At 48.2% G+C, this 19,750-nt stretch overlaps 1 protein-coding gene across 4 annotated transcripts in view; it reads right to left on the bottom strand.

The window, feature by feature from the left end:
• Positions 1-19,750, bottom strand: part of SYNJ1 (synaptojanin 1) — a 266,393-nt gene that overhangs the window by 200,540 nt on the left and 46,103 nt on the right. For all 4 annotated transcript variants that reach the window (XM_033947942.1, XM_033947940.1, XM_033947941.1 and 1 more), the window contains exons 7-9: positions 14,621-14,682; positions 14,410-14,506; positions 8,227-8,399 (exon numbers count right to left, since the gene is read on the bottom strand). In XM_033947942.1, the coding sequence (XP_033803833.1) occupies positions 8,227-8,399; positions 14,410-14,506; positions 14,621-14,682 (332 nt within the window). The remainder of the gene's footprint in view (positions 1-8,226; positions 8,400-14,409; positions 14,507-14,620; positions 14,683-19,750) is intronic.

The following is a 19,750-nucleotide window of genomic DNA, read 5'->3' on the forward strand; positions in this document are numbered from 1 at the left end:
TCTGTCTAATGTACCTGTGGCAAAAAGGGATTAAGTAACTTGCCCACAGTCACAAGGAGCAGCAAGGGATTTAAACCTACAACCTCAAGAGTGCTGAGGTTGTAGCTCTAACCACTGCGCCACACACTAATTACACTACTCCCTCCATATCCACGGTTTCAGTATCCGTGGATTCATTTTTTTGTGATTTTTTTTGGTCTAGATTTTCCTCTATTTTTAGTTGTTCGAGCCTCCCGGATCTTACCTGATGGTCTAGCGGTGACGCTGGGCAGGAGCGATCTTCCTATGCTCCTGCTCTGTGCAGAGCTGTCATCAAAATGGCTGCTGTGAGTTCCCGTTGTAGTCTCGAGACTACAACAGGAACTCACGGCAGCCATTTTGATGATGGCTCTGCAGGGGGCAGAAGTACAGGAAGATTGCTCCTGCCTCGTGTCACCGCTAGACCACCAGGTAAGATCCGGGGACGCAGGAGGGAGGCAGGGGTGGGTCAGAGCAGGCCAAAAAAACGTATTCGCGATTTTTCACAATTCCTGGGCCAGCTCTGTACCTAACCCCCGCGAATATGGAGGGAGAGCTGTAAACCCAAATTCCTTCCAGAATACTAAAACCAGGTGGTCACCCATATATGAGAGTTTGTTCTTATCTTCCCAGTTTGAACAAACTATATGATTATCTAGTATGTTCTTGGTCAGTGGAGGTAGTTTTAGAAAAACATCTTTCTAGGACCTAAAAAATGCAAAATGACAAACTGTACACTCCATTTAAAAGTATCTGCAGATGAAAGCACCAAACCTTTCATATCAATCAGTACAGTTCTTATTTTTAAACAGGTACTCTTCTAGGAGTATATATGGGGAAATACCCCTTTAAAAGAGACCCCATGTAAAGAAATCACAGGCAGAAGTACAAGTAATAATAAAAATGGTCCATGAGTGAAAATGGGATAAAATAGGAGGGCTCAACAAGAGGGCTGTGCATTTCATGTACCTGAAGTTTATTTGTGTTACTTTATGGGTAGGTCATTGTAAAAAAAAAACAAAAAAAACACAACTTTTTTTTCTTTATTTTTAATGTACACTGCCTTGAAACTCTGTATAGGCGATTTATCAAATTTTTAATAAAACTTGAAACTTGAGACAGTTTTGATTTTTGAGTAGCCCAATTTATGCTTTTTGAGCCAGCAAGGGCTGCCGCTGATATTTTTTTTTAATCTGGTGTTTTGAATGTCTAACTTATTCAGAAACAACCTGTAAAGCAGTTTTGACAGCATGAGCTTTTATTTTCAAGTATTTGTGGTATTCAGCCCCCCCCCCCACCCCCAAACACCTTTTTTTTTAAAGTTCTATTTTATCCAGTCCAACCATTCAAACAATCTTTAGCCAGGGTCTACTGATCACAGTTTCCTATGGGAGCACCTGGTCAGTCAAGTTTTTAAGACATATAAAAAGCAATGTTACTTACCGTAACAGTTGTTATCCAAGGACAGCAGGCAGCTATTCTCACTAGTGGGTGATGTCATCCGACAGAGCCCCGATACGGACGTCTCACAAGCATACTTGCTTGCAGAAACTCAGAAGTTTCAAGATGCCTGTACCGCGCATGCGCCAGTGCCTTCCCGCCCGATGGTCCGGGTGTGTCTCCTCAGTTCAGGTAGCTAGCAGAGAAGCCAACCCAGGGGAGGTGGGTGGGACGTGAGAATAGCTACCTGCTGTCCCTGGATAACACTGGTTACGGTAAGTAACTGTGCTTTATCCCAGGACAAGCAGGCAGCCTATTCTCACATATGGGTGACCTCAAAGCTAACCAGAATGGGATGGTGGGAAAGTTGGCAACTTAGGAGAATAAATTTTGTAACACTGTTTGGCCAAACTGTCCATCCCGTCTGGAGAAAGTATCCAGACAATAATGAGAGGTGAATGTATGAACCGAGGACCAAGTGGCAGCCTTACAAATCTCCTCAATCAGTGTCGATCTGAGGAAGGCTACAGAGGCCGCCATTGCTCTGACCTTATGGGCTGTGACCTTACAGGGAAGGGGTAATCCAGCCTGGGCATAGCAGAAAGAGATGCAAGCCGCCATCCAGTTGGAGATGGTACGCTTCGAGACAGGTCGTCCCAACTTGTTTGGATCAAAGGAGACGAAAAGTTGAGGAACAGTTCTGTGTGGTTTGGTGCGGTCCAGGTAGAAAGCCAAAGCATGTTTACAGTCCAGAGTGTGAAGAGCTGATTCTCCAGGATGAGAATGAGGCTTTGGAAAAAACACAGGAAGGACTATGGATTGGTTGAGATGAAATTCAGAGACCACTTTAGGCAGGAATTTCGGATGAGTGCGAAGGACCACCTTGTCATGATGGAATACTGTGAAAGGTGGATTCGCCACTAAGGCCTGAAGCTCACTGACCCTGCGAGCAGAAGTAAGGGCAACCAGAAAAACCACTTTCCAAGTGAGAAACTTCAGCGGAGCCTTGTTGAGAGGCTCAAAAGGAGGTTTCATAAGTTGAGAAAGGACAACGTTGAGATCCCAAACCACTGGAGGAGGTTTGAGAGGAGGATTGACATGGAAAAGTCCTTTCATAAATCTGGAAACCACAGGATGGGCAGATAGAGGTTTCCCTTGTAGAGGCTGATGGAACGCCGCAATAGCACTCAGGTGGACTCGTATAGATGTAGACTTGAGGCCAGACTGAGACAGGTGTAGCAGATAGTCCAATACAGAAGACAGGGAGGCTCGCTGAGGCTCCTTACGATTAGAAACACACCAGGAAGAAAATCTAGTCCATTTTTGGGAGTAGCATTGTCGAGTAGCAGGCTTCCGGGAAGCCTCCAAAACATCCCTCACCGCCTGGGAAAACTGGTGAGGAGTTACGTTGAGAGGAACCAAGCTGTCAGGTGGAGAGACTGCAGGTTGGGATGGAGTAGAGATCCCTGATGCTGAGTAAGCAGCGAAGGAAACACTGGAAGAAGGAATGGCTCCCTGCTGCTGAGTTGAAGTAGAAGGGAGTACCAAGGTTGTCTGGGCCACAGAGGAGCTATCAGAATCATGGTGGCATGGTTGGATTTCAATTTGATAGTCTTTTGAATGAGTGGAAATGGAGGAAACGCATACAGAAAGCGATTCCCCCAATCCAGCAGAAAGGCATCTGCCTCGAGACGAAGAGGAGTGTAGATCCTGGAGCAAAATTGAGGCAGCTTGAAGTTGTGGGGAGCCGCAAAGAGGTCTATCTGAGGCGTCCCCCACTGGGAAAAGATCTGATGAAGGGGCCTGGAATGGAGGGTCCATTCGTGAGGCTGGAGGAGATGACTTAAGTTGTCCGCCAAGACATTGTCCTTCCCCTGAATGTAGACAGCCTTGAGGAAGGCATGGTGGCGAATCGCCCAATCCCAGACTCTGAGAGCTTCCTGGCAGAGGGAGGCCGAGCCCGTGCCCCCCTGCTTGTTGACATAATACATGGCGACCTGATTGTCTGTGCGAATGAGGACCACCATGTCGTGAAGCAGATGTTGAAATGCTTGAAGAGCATTGAAGATGGCTCTGAGCTCCAGAAGATTGATTTGATGGAATCGGTCCGCACTGGTCCAGAATCCCTGAGTGCAAAGGCCATCCAGATGAGCTCCCCATGCATAGGTCGAGGAATCGGTTGTGAGAACCTTCTGGTGGGGAGGAGTGTGAAACAGCAAACCTCTGGAGAGATTCGAAGAGGTCATCCACCAAAGTAGAGACTGCTGAAGAGCAGGAGTGACAATGATGTGCCGAGTCAAAGGATCTGACACTTGTGTCCATTGAGAAGCCAGGGTCCACTGAGGAATCCTGAGGTGAAGTTTGGCAAAAGGCTGTGGCCCAGGCGAACCATCATGTGTCTCGCTGAGATGGACGGGCGAGAAGATACAGACTGGCAGAGACGAAGAAGAGCCTCCATGCGCTGAGGGGGAAGGAAGGCTCTGAGTTGAATGGTATCCAGAACCGCCCCGATGAAGGGAAGAGACTGGGTAGGCTGTAGATGAGATTTGGGAAAGTTGATCTCGAAGCCCAAACTCTTCAGGAACCAAATAGTGGTTAGGGTCGCCGAGATGACCCCTGGAGCCGAGGTGGCCTTGATGAGCCAGTTGTCAAGGTAGGGAAATACTTGAAGACCCTGGTTCCGGAGTGCAGTGGCCACTACCACCAGACACTTCGTGAAGACTCTGGGAGACGAGGACAGGCCAAATGGAAGCACTCGATACTGCAGATGTAGATGTCCCACCCGAAATCTGAGGAATCTGCGAGAGGCCGGATGAATGGGAATGTGAGTGTAGGCCTCCTTTAGATCCAGAGAGCATAACCAGTCGTTTTGCTCTAGGAGGGGGTAGAGAGAAGCAAGGGTCAGCATGCGAAATCTCTCCTTGACCAGGAACTTGTTGAGGATCCTGAGGTCCAGAATTGGACGCAGATCGCCCGTTTTCTTCGGAACAAGGAAGTATCGGGAGTAAAACCCCCGGTTGTGTTGGTCCATAGGGACCGGCTGGACGGCCCGAAGCCGGAGCAAAGCCTGAGCTTCCTGAAGAAGAAGGGTAGTCTGGGTTAAGTTGGAAGGATACTCTCTTGGAGGGTGGTCCGGGGGGACCTGATGGAACTGAAGAGAGTACCCTTCCCTGATGATGGTAAGGACCCAGACGGTGGTGATAGCCGCCCATCGATGATAAAAATGATGGAGGCGACCCCCAATGGGAAAAACAGGGAATGGCAGAACGAGGTTGGTTATGCTCCTTAAGAGAGAGTCAAAAAGGCTGAGGAGCCTTGGGGACAGTAGAAGGCTGAGGCTTTTGCTGAGCCTTTTGTGGAGGCTGTCTCTTCGCTGGTTGTCTCGCAGCAGGAGCCTGCCTGGGTGCATATCGCCTCTGATAGATCAAGGGCGGTCGAGAAGGGCGAGACTGCGCCGGCTTAGGCTTGGGACGAAGAATGGACTGAAAAGATTTCTCATGGTCCGACAGCTTCTTCGTCACGGTCTCGATGGACTCGTCAAACAAATCTGCTCCCGCACAAGGAACGTTGGCAAGCCTGTCCTGGAGGTTCGGGTCCATGTCAATGGTCCGAAGCCACGCCAAGCGACGCATAGCCATAGAACAGGCGGAAGCCCATGCCGAGAGTTCGAAGGCAACGTAGGAGGATTGCATCAATTGAAGGCGCAGCTGGGACAGCGAGGCGACCACCTCCTCGAATTCGAAGCAAGCCTGAGACTCGATGTAAGGCGTAAACTTCCGAAGCACAGGCAGGAAGAACTCCAAATAAGTTGCAAAATGAAAAGTATAATTGAGAACTCGGGAAGCCATCATCGAGTTCTGGTATATACGCCTCCCAAACTTATCCATGGTCCGGCCCTCTTTGCCTGGAGGCACCGAGGCATACACCTGGGACAGATGAGACCTCTTAAGGGAAGATTCGACCAACAGGGATTGATGAGAGAGTTGGGAGCCCTCGAATCCCTTGTGATGCACTGTTCGGTACCTGGCATCCAACTTGCCAGGAACAGCCAGAATAGAGTACGGTGTTTCAAAACACCTCATGAAAGTTTGATCGAGGAGTTTATGCAGAGGAAGACGAAGAGATTCTGCCAGAGGATGAGGCAAATGCATGTTTTTTTCCCTATTTGTTTTTCTAACTAAGACAAATGTAATCTTTTCCCTTTCTTTCCCTCCACCTCAAGTTTGTCCTGTCTTAAACTAATGTTATAGAGTTTTAATATTGTATATCTATATTTTATGTTTTATATTGTACATTGCTTTGTAAACAGATTTAGCGATAAATCAAATGTTAATAAACCTTGAACCTTGTATTCCTTGGAGTATCGGGAACCGGAGTCCAAGGTGATGTCCAGGTCATCCGCCATCTGCCAGAGGAAAGATGAGAAGGATAATTGGTCCGCTAGCACAGGCCGGCGGGACGGACTGGACGAAGTCGAGGCCTCGGGATCCATAGAGACCTGTGATCGACAGGGCAAGAACGAGCCACAGGGATCCTCGAACTCCGGTCCTGGAGGAGGAGAGACATCCGAAGAGGAATACCCAACACGAGGCAGCTTCTTCTGAGGCGAAACTGTAGAGTGTCGAGAGGAATGCCTTGAAGAATGCCTGGACCAACGCCCCTCCCGTTGTCGGGAAGGGGAATGAGATCGGCGGTGCTTCGAATGGTCCCCAGAAACCTCCAAGGAGTAGATGGGACTTGAAGCAGTAGATCGTAGAGGCGGGAGATTCGACGCCTCTCGAGATGCATCCCAGGCCTGATAAGGAGTGCGGAAGAACTCTTCCTGTTTGCGATGCCCAGGGCTTCGATTACTCAAAGGAGGATTCCAAATATCCTCGTCCGGAGGTGTAATGGGTTCTAAGGGGGGCATGTCACTAAAAGAGGCCCGCCTCGAGGGACCGGCCACCGAGCGCCGCTCCTCCTCGCCGAGCAACAAGAGCGAACGGCGAGGAGGAGGAGGAGGGGGCGGCCCGCCCCCCAGAGGAGGAACTAGTTGGTCACCCTGAATCGTGGCCAGCAACTTGGTCCCACGGTGGCCATAAGCTCGATGAATTGAGCCTCCATAATAGAACGTAACGAAGCCGACAAGGAGGTAGCCGCACCTAAAGTGGGGCCTCCTGCACGGTCTTCGCGTTCCTTCGTGGTTGAGTGCTTTGGCTTGGAAGCCTTCGGCACTTTGAGAACCACTGGTGGAATGGGAGGCGGAGGTACCTGATCCGAGGAGACGGAGGAAGGCACCGGAGCAGGAGGCGGAGTCGAAGCCGGAATGAAGGAAGCCGGCTTCAGGAGACCCGGCATAGCAGGAGTGGTGGAGGGCTTCGCAGATGCAGGCGAAGCGCTGGTTGAAGTCGAAGCTGAAGGTTCTTTAGCAGCTTCCATCTTGAACATCGACTCCAACAAAAAACAGCAACGCTTAAACGCACGTGCTGTGAGAGTGGAACAAGGCCGGCACGATTTCGGAAAATGTTCTGGACCAAGACACTGCAGGCAGCGTCGATGCGGGTCCGTCAACGAAATCGCGCGCTGGCTCTTGCTACACTTTTTATAACCGGTAATTGGCCGGGACATAGGCCGAAAAAGCTCCGCCGCAAGATCGAAGGAACGGGGCCTGAGCCATGCGGCCGACCCGGTCGAACCACCGGAAGAAATTTTTTTTTTTTTTTTTAAATAAGAAACCGAAGGAAATAAAATACACGATAAAGAGTAAAATAACTCAAAACCGCGGCAATAGAAGGCAAAAAAACACGGGTTTTCAATTAGCGCAGAATTGAAGTAAACTTCTCAGCTCCACGGAAAGAAAAGAACTGAGGAGACACGCCCGGACCATCGGGCGGGAAGGCACTGGTGCAAGCGCGGTACGGGCATCTCGAAACTTCTGAGTTTCTGCAAGCAAGTATGCTTGTGAGACGTCCGTATCGGGGCTCTGTCGGATGACATCACTCACTAGTGAGAATACCTGCCAGCTTGTCCTGGGATAATGAATAAGTATGAGATATATTTGCATGGACTGAAAGCAATGCATATTTATTGTGGATATCCTGTAAACCTGACTATACAGGTGGTTCCTGAGGACTGGGTTAAAAACCACTCCTCTAGAACAAGCTTGTCCAAGCAAAATCCTGGAAGGCCACAAACAGACCAGATTTTCTGGATTTCAAAAGCAGAAAAGTGAGATGGGACACAGAGGCCATGGTCCCACCAATATTTTGTCCAATAAGTAATAGCAACTAGAGCTCCCTTTACATGTAAAAAAATGCTGCATAAACATTCCATATGTGGAGTCTCTTAAATGTTTTCTTTTTAAAGATGCGTTTGAATTCTAATAATGACATTTCTACCATCCATTAATACTCTCTCTTGACAATGCCAAACATGGGGGGGGGGGGTGTTTAATTTTATTCTATTATGGTTTTGCCCCTCCTCTCTTGATCCACCCTTTTATGTTTTATTCCTATACAAATTGTAGTTCTCCCTTTTTCCCATTCGTCCAGTTAATCAATTGGAGTTTTTGTATTTTGTCTTGTCTTATACGATTACTTGTACTCCCCTATTTTAACTGTAAATCATTTAGAATTTTATGTAAAGCGATTAATCAAATTTTAATAAACTTGAAATTTGTCATCACCACCATTTTTTCACCTATGTGTTGTCAAATTTTGTAACAGTTTGTAGACTAAATTATAATATTTTTCATACCACACAAACATTATAAAAGCCAAGCTCTCTCACCTTTGAACTCCATTTTTGTCACAATAAAAAAATCCAGACTCTAGTAAGAATATTTGAACTTTAGGTTTGAGTATGCTATGAAGTTTATCTGCTTTGCCTCCTTTAACCATCTGATGATAGTCAAAATTCACTAGTAGGACATCAGCAGCATGTTCAGATGCTTTTAAATGACTCTAAAAGAGAAAAATACTAAATTTAAAACATTTCTTATAACAGTGTACCACCTAAATTTCCAAGTAAATAGTATTATTTTAGTCTATAAAGCAATGTTACTTACCGTAACAGTTGTTATCCAGGGACAGCAGGCAGCTATTCTCACAAGTGGGTGATGTCATCAGACAGAGCCCGATACGGACGTCTCACAAGCACGTGTTGCTTGTAGAAACTTAAAAGTTTTGAGATGCCCGCACCGCGCCGGTGCCTTCCCGCCCGGAGAGCCGGGCGTGTCTCCTCAGTTCAGGTAGCTAGCCTGAGAAGCCAACCCAGGGGAGGTGGGTGGGACGTGAGAATAGCTGCCTGCTGTCCCTGGATAACAACTGTTACGGTAAGTAACATTGCTTTATCCCAGGACAAGCAGGCAGGTATTCTCACTAGTGGGTGACCTCCAAGCTAACCTCAGTGGGATGGAGGGGGAGTTGGCGACTTAAGAGAATAAATTTTTCAACACTGTTTGGCCAAACTGTCCATCCCGTCTGGAGAAAGTATCCAGACAATAATGTGAGGTGAAGGTGTGAACCGAGGACCAAGTGGCAGCCTTACAAATCTCCTCAATCGGTGTTGATCTGAGGAATGCTACTGAGGCTGCCATTGCTCTGACCTTATGGGCTGTGACCTTACAAGGAAGTGATAATCCAGCCTGGGCATAGCAGAAAGAGATACAAGCCGCCATCCAATTAGAGATGGTGCGCTTTGATACGGGTCTTCCCAACTTATTAGGATCGAAGGAGACAAAAAGTTGGGGGGTGGTTCTGTGTGGCTTGGTACGATCCAGGTAGAAAGCCAAAGCACGTTTACAGTCTAGAGTGTGAAGGGCCGATTCTCCGTGGTGAGAATGGGGCTTAGGAAAGAATACTGGAAGTACGATGGATTGGTTGAGGTGAAATTCGGAGACCACTTTAGGCAGGAATTTCGGGTGAGTGCGGAGGACCACCTTGTCATGATGAAATACTGTGAATGGTGGGTCCGCCATCAATGCCTGGAGTTCGCTGACTCTGCGAGCAGACGTAAGGGCTACAAGAAAAAGCACTTTCCAGGTGAGATACTTAAGAGGAGCCCTGTTGAGTGGTTCGAACGGGGGCTTCATGAGATGGGAAAGGACTACATTGAGATCCCAAACTACTGGGGGTGGTTTGAGAGGAGGGTTAACATGAAAGAGCCCTTTCATAAATCTGGCGACCACCGGATGGGCCGAGAGGGGTTTCCCTTGTAGAGGCTGGTGGAAAGCTGCAATAGCGCTCAGGTGGACTCGTATGGATGTAGACTTGAGCCCAGATTGAGATAGGTGTAGGAGATAGTCCAGCACGGAGGATAAGGGAGCTCGCTGAGGTTCCTTTGATTTAGAAACACACCATGAGGAGAATCTAGTCCATTTCTGGGAGTAGCATTGCCGAGTAGCGGGCTTCCTGGAAGCCTCCAAGATCTCCATCACTTCTTGTGAGAATTGGTGAGGGGTTACGTTGAGAGGAACCAAGCTGTCAGGTGGAGAGACTACAGGTTGGGATGAAGCAGTGATCCTTGATGTTGAGTAAGTAGTGAAGGAAACACTGGAAGTGGTACAGTTTCCCTGCTGCTGAGTTGAAGTAGAAGGGAGAACCAAGGTTGTCTGGGCCACCGAGGAGCTATTAGAATCATGGTGGCCTGTTCGAGTTTCAGCTTGACCAGAGTCTTCTGGATCAGCGGGAATGGTGGGAACGCATATAGAAATCGTTTCCCCCAGTCCAGTAGAAAAGCATCTGCCTCGAGGCGATGAGGAGTGTAGATCCTGGAGCAAAACTGAGGCAGTTTGGAGTTGTGGGGAGCCGCAAAGAGGTCTATCTGAGGCGTCCCCCACTGTGTGAAGATTTGGTGAAGGGGGCTGGAATGGAGAGTCCATTCGTGAGGTTGTAGAAGACGACTTAGGTTGTCTGCTAAGACGTTGTTCTTCCCCTGAATGTAGACAGCTCTGAGGAAGGCGTTGTGGCGAACCGCCCAGTCCCAGATTCGTAGAGCTTCCTGACAAAGGAGGGCCGAGCCCGTGCCTCCTTGCTTGTTGATATAATACATGGCGGCCTGATTGTCTGTGCGAATGAGGATCACCATGTTGTGAAGTAGGTGTTGGAAAGCTTGGAGAGCATTGAAGATGGCTCTGAGCTCCAGTAGATTGATTTGATGTAGTCTGTCCGCACTGGTCCAGAATCCTTGGGTGCGGAGACCATCCAGGTGGGCCCCCCATGCATAGTTCGACGAATCGGTTGTGAGAACTTTCTGATGGGGGGGAGAGTGCAACAGCAAACCTCTGGATAGATTCGAAGAGGTCATCCACCAAAGTAGAGACTGCCGAAGAGCAGGTGTGACTACGATGTGTTTGGTTAGTGGATCGGACGCCTGATTCCACTGTGATGCCAGGGTCCACTGGGGGATTCTGAGATGGAGTCTGGCAAAGGGTGTCACATGTACTGTGGAGGCCATGTGGCCCAGGAGCACCATCAGTTGTCTCGCCGGTAGAGTTTGGCGAGTAGACACCGACTGGCAGAGATGAAGAAGAGCCTCCATGCGTTGAAGAGGCAGGAATGCTCGGAGTCGACTGGTGTCCAGGACTGCCCCGATGAAGGGGAGGGACTGGGTGGGTTGTAGGTGAGACTTGGAAAAGTTGATCTCGAAGCCCAAGTTCTGGAGGAGGTAGGTTGTAGCCGAGACCACCGAAGTGACCTCTGGGGCTGACGGGGCCTTGATGAGCCAGTCGTCGAGGTATGGGAACACCTGTAGACCCCTGTCCCGGAGTGCCGCGGCCACTACCACCAGGCACTTTGTGAAGACTCTGGGGGATGAAGAGAGGCCGAATGGTAGCACTCGATACTGTAGATGCAGATTTCCCACCCGAAATCTGAGGAACTTTCGGGAGGCCGGGTGAATGGGGATGTGAGTGTAGGCCTCCTTGAGATCCAGGGAGCATAGCCAGTCGTTCTGCTCGAGGAGGGAGTATAGAGAAGCCAGAGTCAGCATACGAAACTTCTCTTTGACCAGAAACTTGTTGAGGGCCCGAAGGTCCAGAATGGGTCGCAGGTCGCCCGTTTTCTTCGGGACGAGGAAGTACCGGGAGTAAAACCCTCGGTTCAATTGGTCTGACGGGACCGGCTCGACGGCCCGAAGCTGAAGTAAGGTTTGGACTTCCTGAAGAAGAAGGGCGGTCTGTGTCGAGCTTGAAGGATACTCTCTTGGAGGATGGTCCGGGGGAACCCGATGGAAGTGAAGAGAGTATCCGTCTCTTATGATGGTAAGGACCCATAGGTCCGTGGTTATGGCCTCCCATCGATGGTAGAAAAGATGGAGGCGGCCCCCTATGGGAGAGGCTGAGGGGTGCAGAACGGTGTCGGTTATGCTCCCAGGAAGGGAGTCAAAAGGGCTGGGTAGCCTTAGGTGCAGCCGGTGGCTGGGGTTTCTGCTGAGACTTCTGGGGAGGTTGTCTCTTCGCAGGTTGTCTCGCAGCAGGCGTTTGTTGGGGCATGTAACGCCGCTGGTAAATCAGGGGTGGCCTGGAAGGTTGAGACTGTTGAGGTTTGGGTTTGGGCCGCAGGATGGATTGAAAGGATTTTTCGTGATCCGACAGCTTCTTGGTAACAGTTTCGATAGACTCATCGAACAGATCAGCTCCCGCACATGGTACGTTGGCGAGTCTGTCTTGGAGGTTGGGATCCATATCGATTGTACGGAGCCATGCCAGGCGGCGCATGGCTACCGCGCTTGCGGCAGCACGTGCCGAGAGTTCGAATGCATCGAAGGAGGATTGCATCAGCTGGAGGCGTAACTGGGAGAGGGAGGCTACCACTTCCTCGAACTCGAATCGAGCTTGGGTGTCTATGAAAGGAGTGAACTTGCGGAGTACCGGCAAGAAGAACTCCAGATAGGAAGAGAAGAAGAAATTGTAGTTCAGCACCCGTGACGCCATCATGGAGTTTTGGTAGAATTTTCTACCAAATTTGTCCATCGTTCTCCCCTCTCGGCCCGGCGGTACAGAGGCGTAGACCTGAGAGGGATGAGAGCGTTTAAGAGAGGACTCGACCAGTAGGGATTGGTGAGAGAGTTGAGGGCCTTCGAACCCTTTATGGTGCACGATGCGGTATCGAGCATCGAGTTTGCTGGGAATCGCCGGTATAGAGTACGGTGTTTCGAAACACTGCATGAAGGTCTGATCCAGCAATTTATGCAGAGAGAGCCGAAGCGACTCCGTTGGAGGGTTAGGTAAATGCATGGTGTCCAGATACTCTTTGGAGTATCGGGAGCCCGTGTCAAGAGTCACATCCAGATCATCCGCCATTTGTCGGAGGAATGATGAGAAAGACAATTGATCCGCCAGCGTCAGTTTGTGAGACGGGCTGGAGGAGGAAGAGGCCTCCGGGTCCATGGACATCGGGGAATGGCAAGGAGAGTCGGGTACGGGTGTTTCCTCGTACTCCGGTCCCTCCGGTGGGGATACCTCTGATGAGGGGTATCCCATACGTTGCAGTTTTTTCTGCAGTGACACCTCCGAGTGGCGTGAAGAGTGCCAGGATGAGTGTCTGGATCGATGTCCCTCTCGGTGGCGGGACGGAGATTGGGATCGTCTGTGCATCGCATGGTCTCCCGAGGCCCCCAAGTGATGGATAGGGCTGGAAGCGGTGGATCGTAACAGGGGTTGCGATGCAGGTTCTTGCGATGCTACCCAAGTCTGGTAAGGAGTGCGGAAGAACTCTTCCTGACTATGCCCAGGGCTTTGATTATCGATCGGAGGTCTGGTCCCATGTTGGCGCGGAGGCGTAATGGGCTCTAATGGCGGCATATCAGTAAGCGAGGCTTGCCGCATGGGCATCGCCGCCCTCCCCCATTCGTCCTCGTCAGTTGTCGAGGTCGAACGGCGTGGGGGAGGGGGAGGGGGCGGACCGCCCCTTTGGACCGGTACCGGGAGGTCACCCTGTATGGCAGCGATGAGCCCGGGTCCGATGGTCTGCATGAGCTCAACGAATTGGGCTTCCAGCATGGACCGTAGCGAAGCCGATAAGGAGGGATCCGCACCGAAAGGGGGTCCTCCTGCACGGACATCGCGTTCCTTCGAGGTCGAGTGCTTCTGCTTGGTAGCTTTCGGCACTTTGATGACCACTGGTGGTACTGTGGAAGGAAGAGGTACCTGAACCGAGGAGACCGGGGCAGGCGCCGACGTCGAGCTCGTGGATGGTGTCGGGATGAACGATGCCGGTTTCACCACACTCGATTCCGGAGGGGTCGATACCAGTTTCGCACGAACCGGGGAGGTATCAGATGAAGTGGAAGCTGAAGGATCCTTGGCTGCGTCCATCTTGAACATCGACTCCCACAGTAGGCAACGCCGCTTGAATGAGCGTGCCGTAAGGGTAGAGCAAGGCCTGCACGATTTCGGAATGTGGTCAGGGCCCAAACACTGCAAACAGCGCCGGTGAGGGTCCGTGAGTGAAATCGCGCGTTGGCACTTGCTGCACTTTTTAAACCCGGTGATTGGCCGGGACATAGGCCGGAAAATCTCCGCCGCGAGGTCGAAGCCAGTAGGCCTGAGCCACGTGGCCGGCCCGTTCGACCCGCCGGAGGAAATAATCTTTTTTTTTTTTTACTGAAAAAGAAATGTACTACAATTAAAATAAAAGAAAGCGAAAAACGCGGACAAGGAAGGCAAATTTAACTGAATTCAGCTAGCGCATGATGAAGTTGAACTTCTCAGCTCCGCGGAAAGAAAAGAACTGAGGAGACACGCCCGGCTCTCCGGGCGGGAAGGCACCGGCGCATGCGCGGTGCGGGCATCTCGAAACTTTTAAGTTTCTACAAGCAACACGTGCTTGTGAGACGTCCGTATCGGGCTCTGTCTGATGACATCACCCACTTGTGAGAATAGCTGCCTGCTTGTCCTGGGATAATGCATTTTACTTCATATTTACATTTTTAACCATCTGCAGATTTGCAGTAAGGTTTGTCCTAATGTACCTGGAAGGCTTTGCTAAGCATATTCTCTCCTTCTTTTACCCCAAGCAGATTTACTACAACTTGCTTTCCATATAGTCTCTTAAGGGTACAGAAATGCCTATTAGGAAAGGAAAGAAAAGCTTTGTAAATGATTTATTCATTTTAATATAGTTAGCAATTATTCTAAATTAAACAGAAAACCATCTATTAATAGGTTTATAGAAAAATATACCTGTCAAATGCTGGTGCATTGGCTTCAAATCCTCTCGACATCCTAACCCGATGGGATCCAACCTTCCCCAAAGAAAGAAACATTTACTTATTTCATATGAATGTGATAGAACACAACATTCATACCAGAAAAACAATTACCCAAATTTCTTTCAGAATATTCAACATTATATTGTGAAATAAGGAGTCAAACCCAGTGGCATAGTAAGGGGGGGAAGGGGGAAGCGGTCCGCCCTGGGCGACGTATTCCTCGGGGCGCTGACACCCCTCCTCCTCTCTGTCCCTCATCACACTCCTCCCCCTGTTCCTCGCACCTCTTCCCTTCCCCCGTAACTTTTTAACTTTGGCGCAAGCAGCCAGCAACTTGCTGCCCTTGTCGGCTTCAGCGTTTTCTCTGATGTTATTTCCAGGACCCACACCTATGAAGCGACATCAGAGATAGCACTGAAGCTAACGTAGGCAGCAAGTTGGTGGCTGCTTGCACCAAAGTTAAAAAGGTATGGGGAAAGGGCAATGCTCACCCTTGCTATGCCACTGGTTCTAATGTGGTTAGCACCTGAAACTGCATAAGAATTTCTCTCTAGAAATTCCATGTAGTCCAAGATTTATCCTAACAAGAAAAACTAGGTTAGGAGCATATGGGTGGGAGCGGGAAATGGTCCAAAAATATTCCAACAGTGGTGATCTTCAGCCACTACCCAAATAGCTCTAGCTGTTCAGTAGAACCACACAAAACAGAAAATCTAGAAAGCAATGTATTAACAGCATGCATTATTTAAAGCAGGGTCCAAGCACAAAATGAGCACTATGATAAATAATGTGTGCTTAAGAAAGTTTAGGTTCTTACCTTGATAATCTTCTCTCTTATAAATGTGTCTAGTAGTCCTGAATGCTAGGGTTATGACCTTGAACCCACAAGTTGATTGCAGATGTCACACAGCTTTCAACTCTGCCTACTTCCCAGTGGGTTGGCCCATGCCCCTACAGTTTGTACCAAAGCAGTCAAGAACTACTATAATAGGAAACATAAGAAGGAGGTGTATGGGAACCTCCCTGACAACACACTTTTGTTCTGCTCTGTAATAATTGTAAAATACAAAGTTAATAAAACTCAAGGCAGACTGTGTGCAACCAACACTAACATTTATGGAGCTTGTAGCTACTCACATGCTCTGTAACCAGGCATAAAGCATAGCTACTTTCCTGCAACAGGTGTTATCCGAGGACAGCAGGCAGATATTCTCTCATGTTGGTGACATCATCAACAGAGCCTGGTACAAACAGTGCAAAAGTGTAATGCCACTTTAAACTTTTTTTAAAGTCTCAAGGCTGCCTGTACGATGCATGCATTGGTGCCTTCCTGCCCAACGTTGGCTTGTGGGACTATCAGTTCAGTTAAGAAGCCAACTAGAGGAGGTGGGACGGTTGTGAGAATATCTGCCTGCTGTCCTCAAATAATACCTGTTACAGGTAAGTAACAGTGCTTTATCCCAGGACAAGCAGGCAGCATATTTTCATGTGTGAAAATGCCCTAGCTGAAACTGAATGGGTTAAAGGGAAGTTGGCTTTATGTAGAGAATAATTTTGCAGAATGCTTGGCCAAACCGACTGGAAAGATTCTCTAGACAGTAATGGGATATGAAAGTATTAATTGAGGATAAAATAGCTGCTTTACTGATGTCTTCAATGGGAGTGGAACATAGATGAGCTACTGAAGTTGCCACTGATCTAACCCAGGAATGTCAAACTCAATCACATAAGGGGCCAAAATCTAACACATTGGCTAAGTCGCGGGCCAAATTTCTTTATTTACTTAGGGGTCCTTTTATTAAGGTACGCTAACCGATTTAGCGCGCTAAATGCGCACCTTAATAAAAGGACCCCTTAGCCTTAGTAGAAGTGTGGAGGAGCATAATTTTTTTTAAAAAAAGTCTATGTCCCCTTTTGGCTCAAACCCCGCCCACAGGTGGGGCCTGAGGCGCCTGGGCCAACCGGAACAGGCCCAGTAGGCTTAGGCTCCTCCTGTGGGCTTTTCATGCACTTTTTGATAAAAAGGCCATTATCTACACATCCGTTAGTCTCCTGTTCAATGATGGCTGACATAGGTGCAGAGAGAGTAAAAGCATCTATTCGGTGGGAGAAAGATACTACGCTGTGAGAGCTAACAAGCATGGGTCAGGATGGAGAAGAGATCTTTCGTTCTGTGTCAGCAGTGTTGGAAAGATTTGCAGCATGATGGGTTTCCATACACTGAACTGAAGGAGAGGGAACCATGACCGTCTTGGCTATTGAGGTGCAATGAGTATCATGGTAGCCTGTTCTTGGCGTAGTTTGAACAGAGTCTTTACAAGAAGAGGTATTGTAGGGAAAGCATATAGGAATTTGTCTGTCCAGTCTAGGAGAAAAGCATCAGACTCCAAGCGATTGGGAGTATAGATTCTTGGACAGAAGACTGGAAGTTTGTGATTGTAGGGGGAAGCAAAGAGATCCACTTGTGAGGTCCCCTAATTATTAAATATCTGACATAGGACAGCTGAGTTGAGTGACCACTCTCATGAGGCTGAAGAAGTCTACTCAGCTTGTCTACTAAGATATTCTGTTTTCCTGCAAGATAAATTGCTTTGAGAAGTATGTTGTGAGGAAACGTCCAGGACCAAATTCTTATCACTTCTTGGCAAAGTGGACAAGACCCTATGCCTCCTTGCTTGTTCACGTAGAACATGGCAACTTGATTGTCTGTTCGAATGAGCACTACTTGATTGAGGAGGTGATCTTGGAATGTAAATAGAGCATTGTGGATTATCTTAAGCTCGAGGAGATTGATGTGGAAAATTTTTTCTTGAAAGTTCCAGCTACCTTAAGTATGAAGGATGTTGAAGTGAATTATCCATTGTAAATATCTTTTTGATGCAGTGTGGTATGGAAGAAGAGGCCTAGGACAGATTGAATGGTGAAAGCCAATACTGAGGTAAGTGGCGAAGCACTGACATTAGGATAGCAGATCAATGGCTTGATCTGAGAGTGTCCACTGAGGGTCTCGGAGGTGTAGATGGGCAAATGGAATTGCATGAACTGAAGATGCTAAGTGACCTAGAAGACGCATCATTTGACATGTGGTGATGTTTTGAAGAGTGGAGACCTTTTGGCAGATATGAATTCAATTGTCAAGCTTCTGCTGCAATAGAAAGGCTTGAATTTGAGTTGTGTCCAGAAGCACCCCAATTAATTCTAGAGTTTAAGTGGGTTGGAGTTGAGATTTCTTGTAACAGACTGCAAATCCCAGAAGTTCTAACAATTGAACTGTTACCTCTATAGCCTGATGAGCTTGTAGAGATGCTGAGGCCTTGATCAACCAGTCATCTGGATAACGGAATACATGAAAGCCGCATGAGTGGAGGGTTGCAGCTACTACTACTAAGCATTTTGTGAATACTCTGGGTGCTCAAGCCAGACCAAATGGTAGCACTGTGTACTGGAAGTAGCAAGTTCCCACTTGAAATCGAAAGTGTCTCTTGTTGAGTAGCAAAATGGGAATGTGTGTGTATGCTTCTTTGAGATCTAGAAAGCATAGCCAGGTGTTCTTCTCTAACAGTGGTAATAGGGTACCCAGAGAGACCATGCAAAACTTCTCCTTCATCAAGTATTTGTTGAGAGCATGGCGGTCCAAGATTGGATGGAGATCTGCTGTCTTTTTTGGTATGAGGAAATACTTTGGCGTAGAACCTTTGGCCCTTCTCCTAAAGAGGAACCTGCTCGATGGCCTTGGGCTGGAGGAGGGCTGAGAATGGTTGAAGTAGTGAGGTCTGACTGGAACTAAAAACAGACTCTTTTGGAGGATAATTTGGAGATGTTTTGTGTAATCAAAGTGCATAACCTTGTGTCACCATTTTTAGGACCGATTGGTCTGTTGTTATGAGGGACTAATGTTGATGGAAGTAAGTGAGATGGCATCCAATAGGAAGAGAATGGGCTGGCTAAGTTCTAGAGAAGGCAGTCAAAGAGACTGTGAGATTTTTGCTGAGTCTGCAATTGAGATTTTTTTGTTGCCTAGAACATCTCTGAGGAAGAGCCCTGGAGGACGCAGATGATGGGACATAGCAATGTCGGAATGAATAGGAGGAGCGCTTCGGGTTGTAAAAGAGCTTAGTTGTTTGAGGCTTGGATGATTTTGCAGCAGAAAGATTAGACATGGACTCCTCTATCTTTTCCCCAAAGAGCTCATCTCCTAAGCACTCTTGGATATTGGCATCTAGGTCAGAAACCCTGAGCTAAGCTCGTCTCCTCTATCTTTTCCCCAAAGAGCTCATCTCCTAAGCATCTTGGATATTGGCATCTAGGTCAGAAACCCTGAGCTAAGCTCGTCTCCTCTTAGCGATGGACAATGCTGATGCTCGAGAGGTGATGTCAAAAGCATCAAAGACTGAGTGGGCCATATACTTCTTTTTTAAATTTAATTATTTATAGAACTTCAAAAAAAAAAAAATACAGCTTCTCAGCTCTGCAGGAAACTGAGAACCGATGGTCCTGCGAGCTGATGTTTGGTGGGAAGGCACTGGTGCATATGCAGTATGGGCATCTCAAAACTTTATAAAAGGTTAAAGTGACAGTACTGTCTGTAACAGGCTCTGTGGATCACATCACCCACATGTAAGAATATGCTGCCTGCTTGTCCTAGGATAAAAAGGTGTTGTTTTTGGAACTCATTTTAGATGACTGGTAGAATGTTTCTCCAGTCCCAAACTTACACTATGACTGAGACAAAGGCAGAAATCAGGTGAAACTGAACAACAGGGTGGGGCTTCAGAATCAGAACTACTAGACACATTTACAAGAAAGAAAATTATTGAGGAATCTAATCTTTCTTTGTAGTGCAATGTGCCTAGAAGTCCTGAAAGCTAGGGACATGCAAAAGCAGTCCCCTGAATCTAGGGTTGGACAACTGAGCCTGCCTTCAACATGGAGGACCCAAAAGTGGCGTCCTTCTTGGCTGTCTCATCCACACTGTAAAACTTGGTAAAGTGTGATGAGTGGACCATGCAGTTGCCCTACCCGAGTCTCTGCCCTTGACGAAGCCATGCTTCTGGTGGAATGCGCTCTCATAAAGATTGGTGGCTGTTTGCCACAGCCAATA

This window comes from Geotrypetes seraphini, chromosome 6, assembly GCF_902459505.1.
Source record: "Geotrypetes seraphini chromosome 6, aGeoSer1.1, whole genome shotgun sequence".
Lineage (NCBI taxonomy): Eukaryota > Metazoa > Chordata > Amphibia > Gymnophiona > Dermophiidae > Geotrypetes > Geotrypetes seraphini.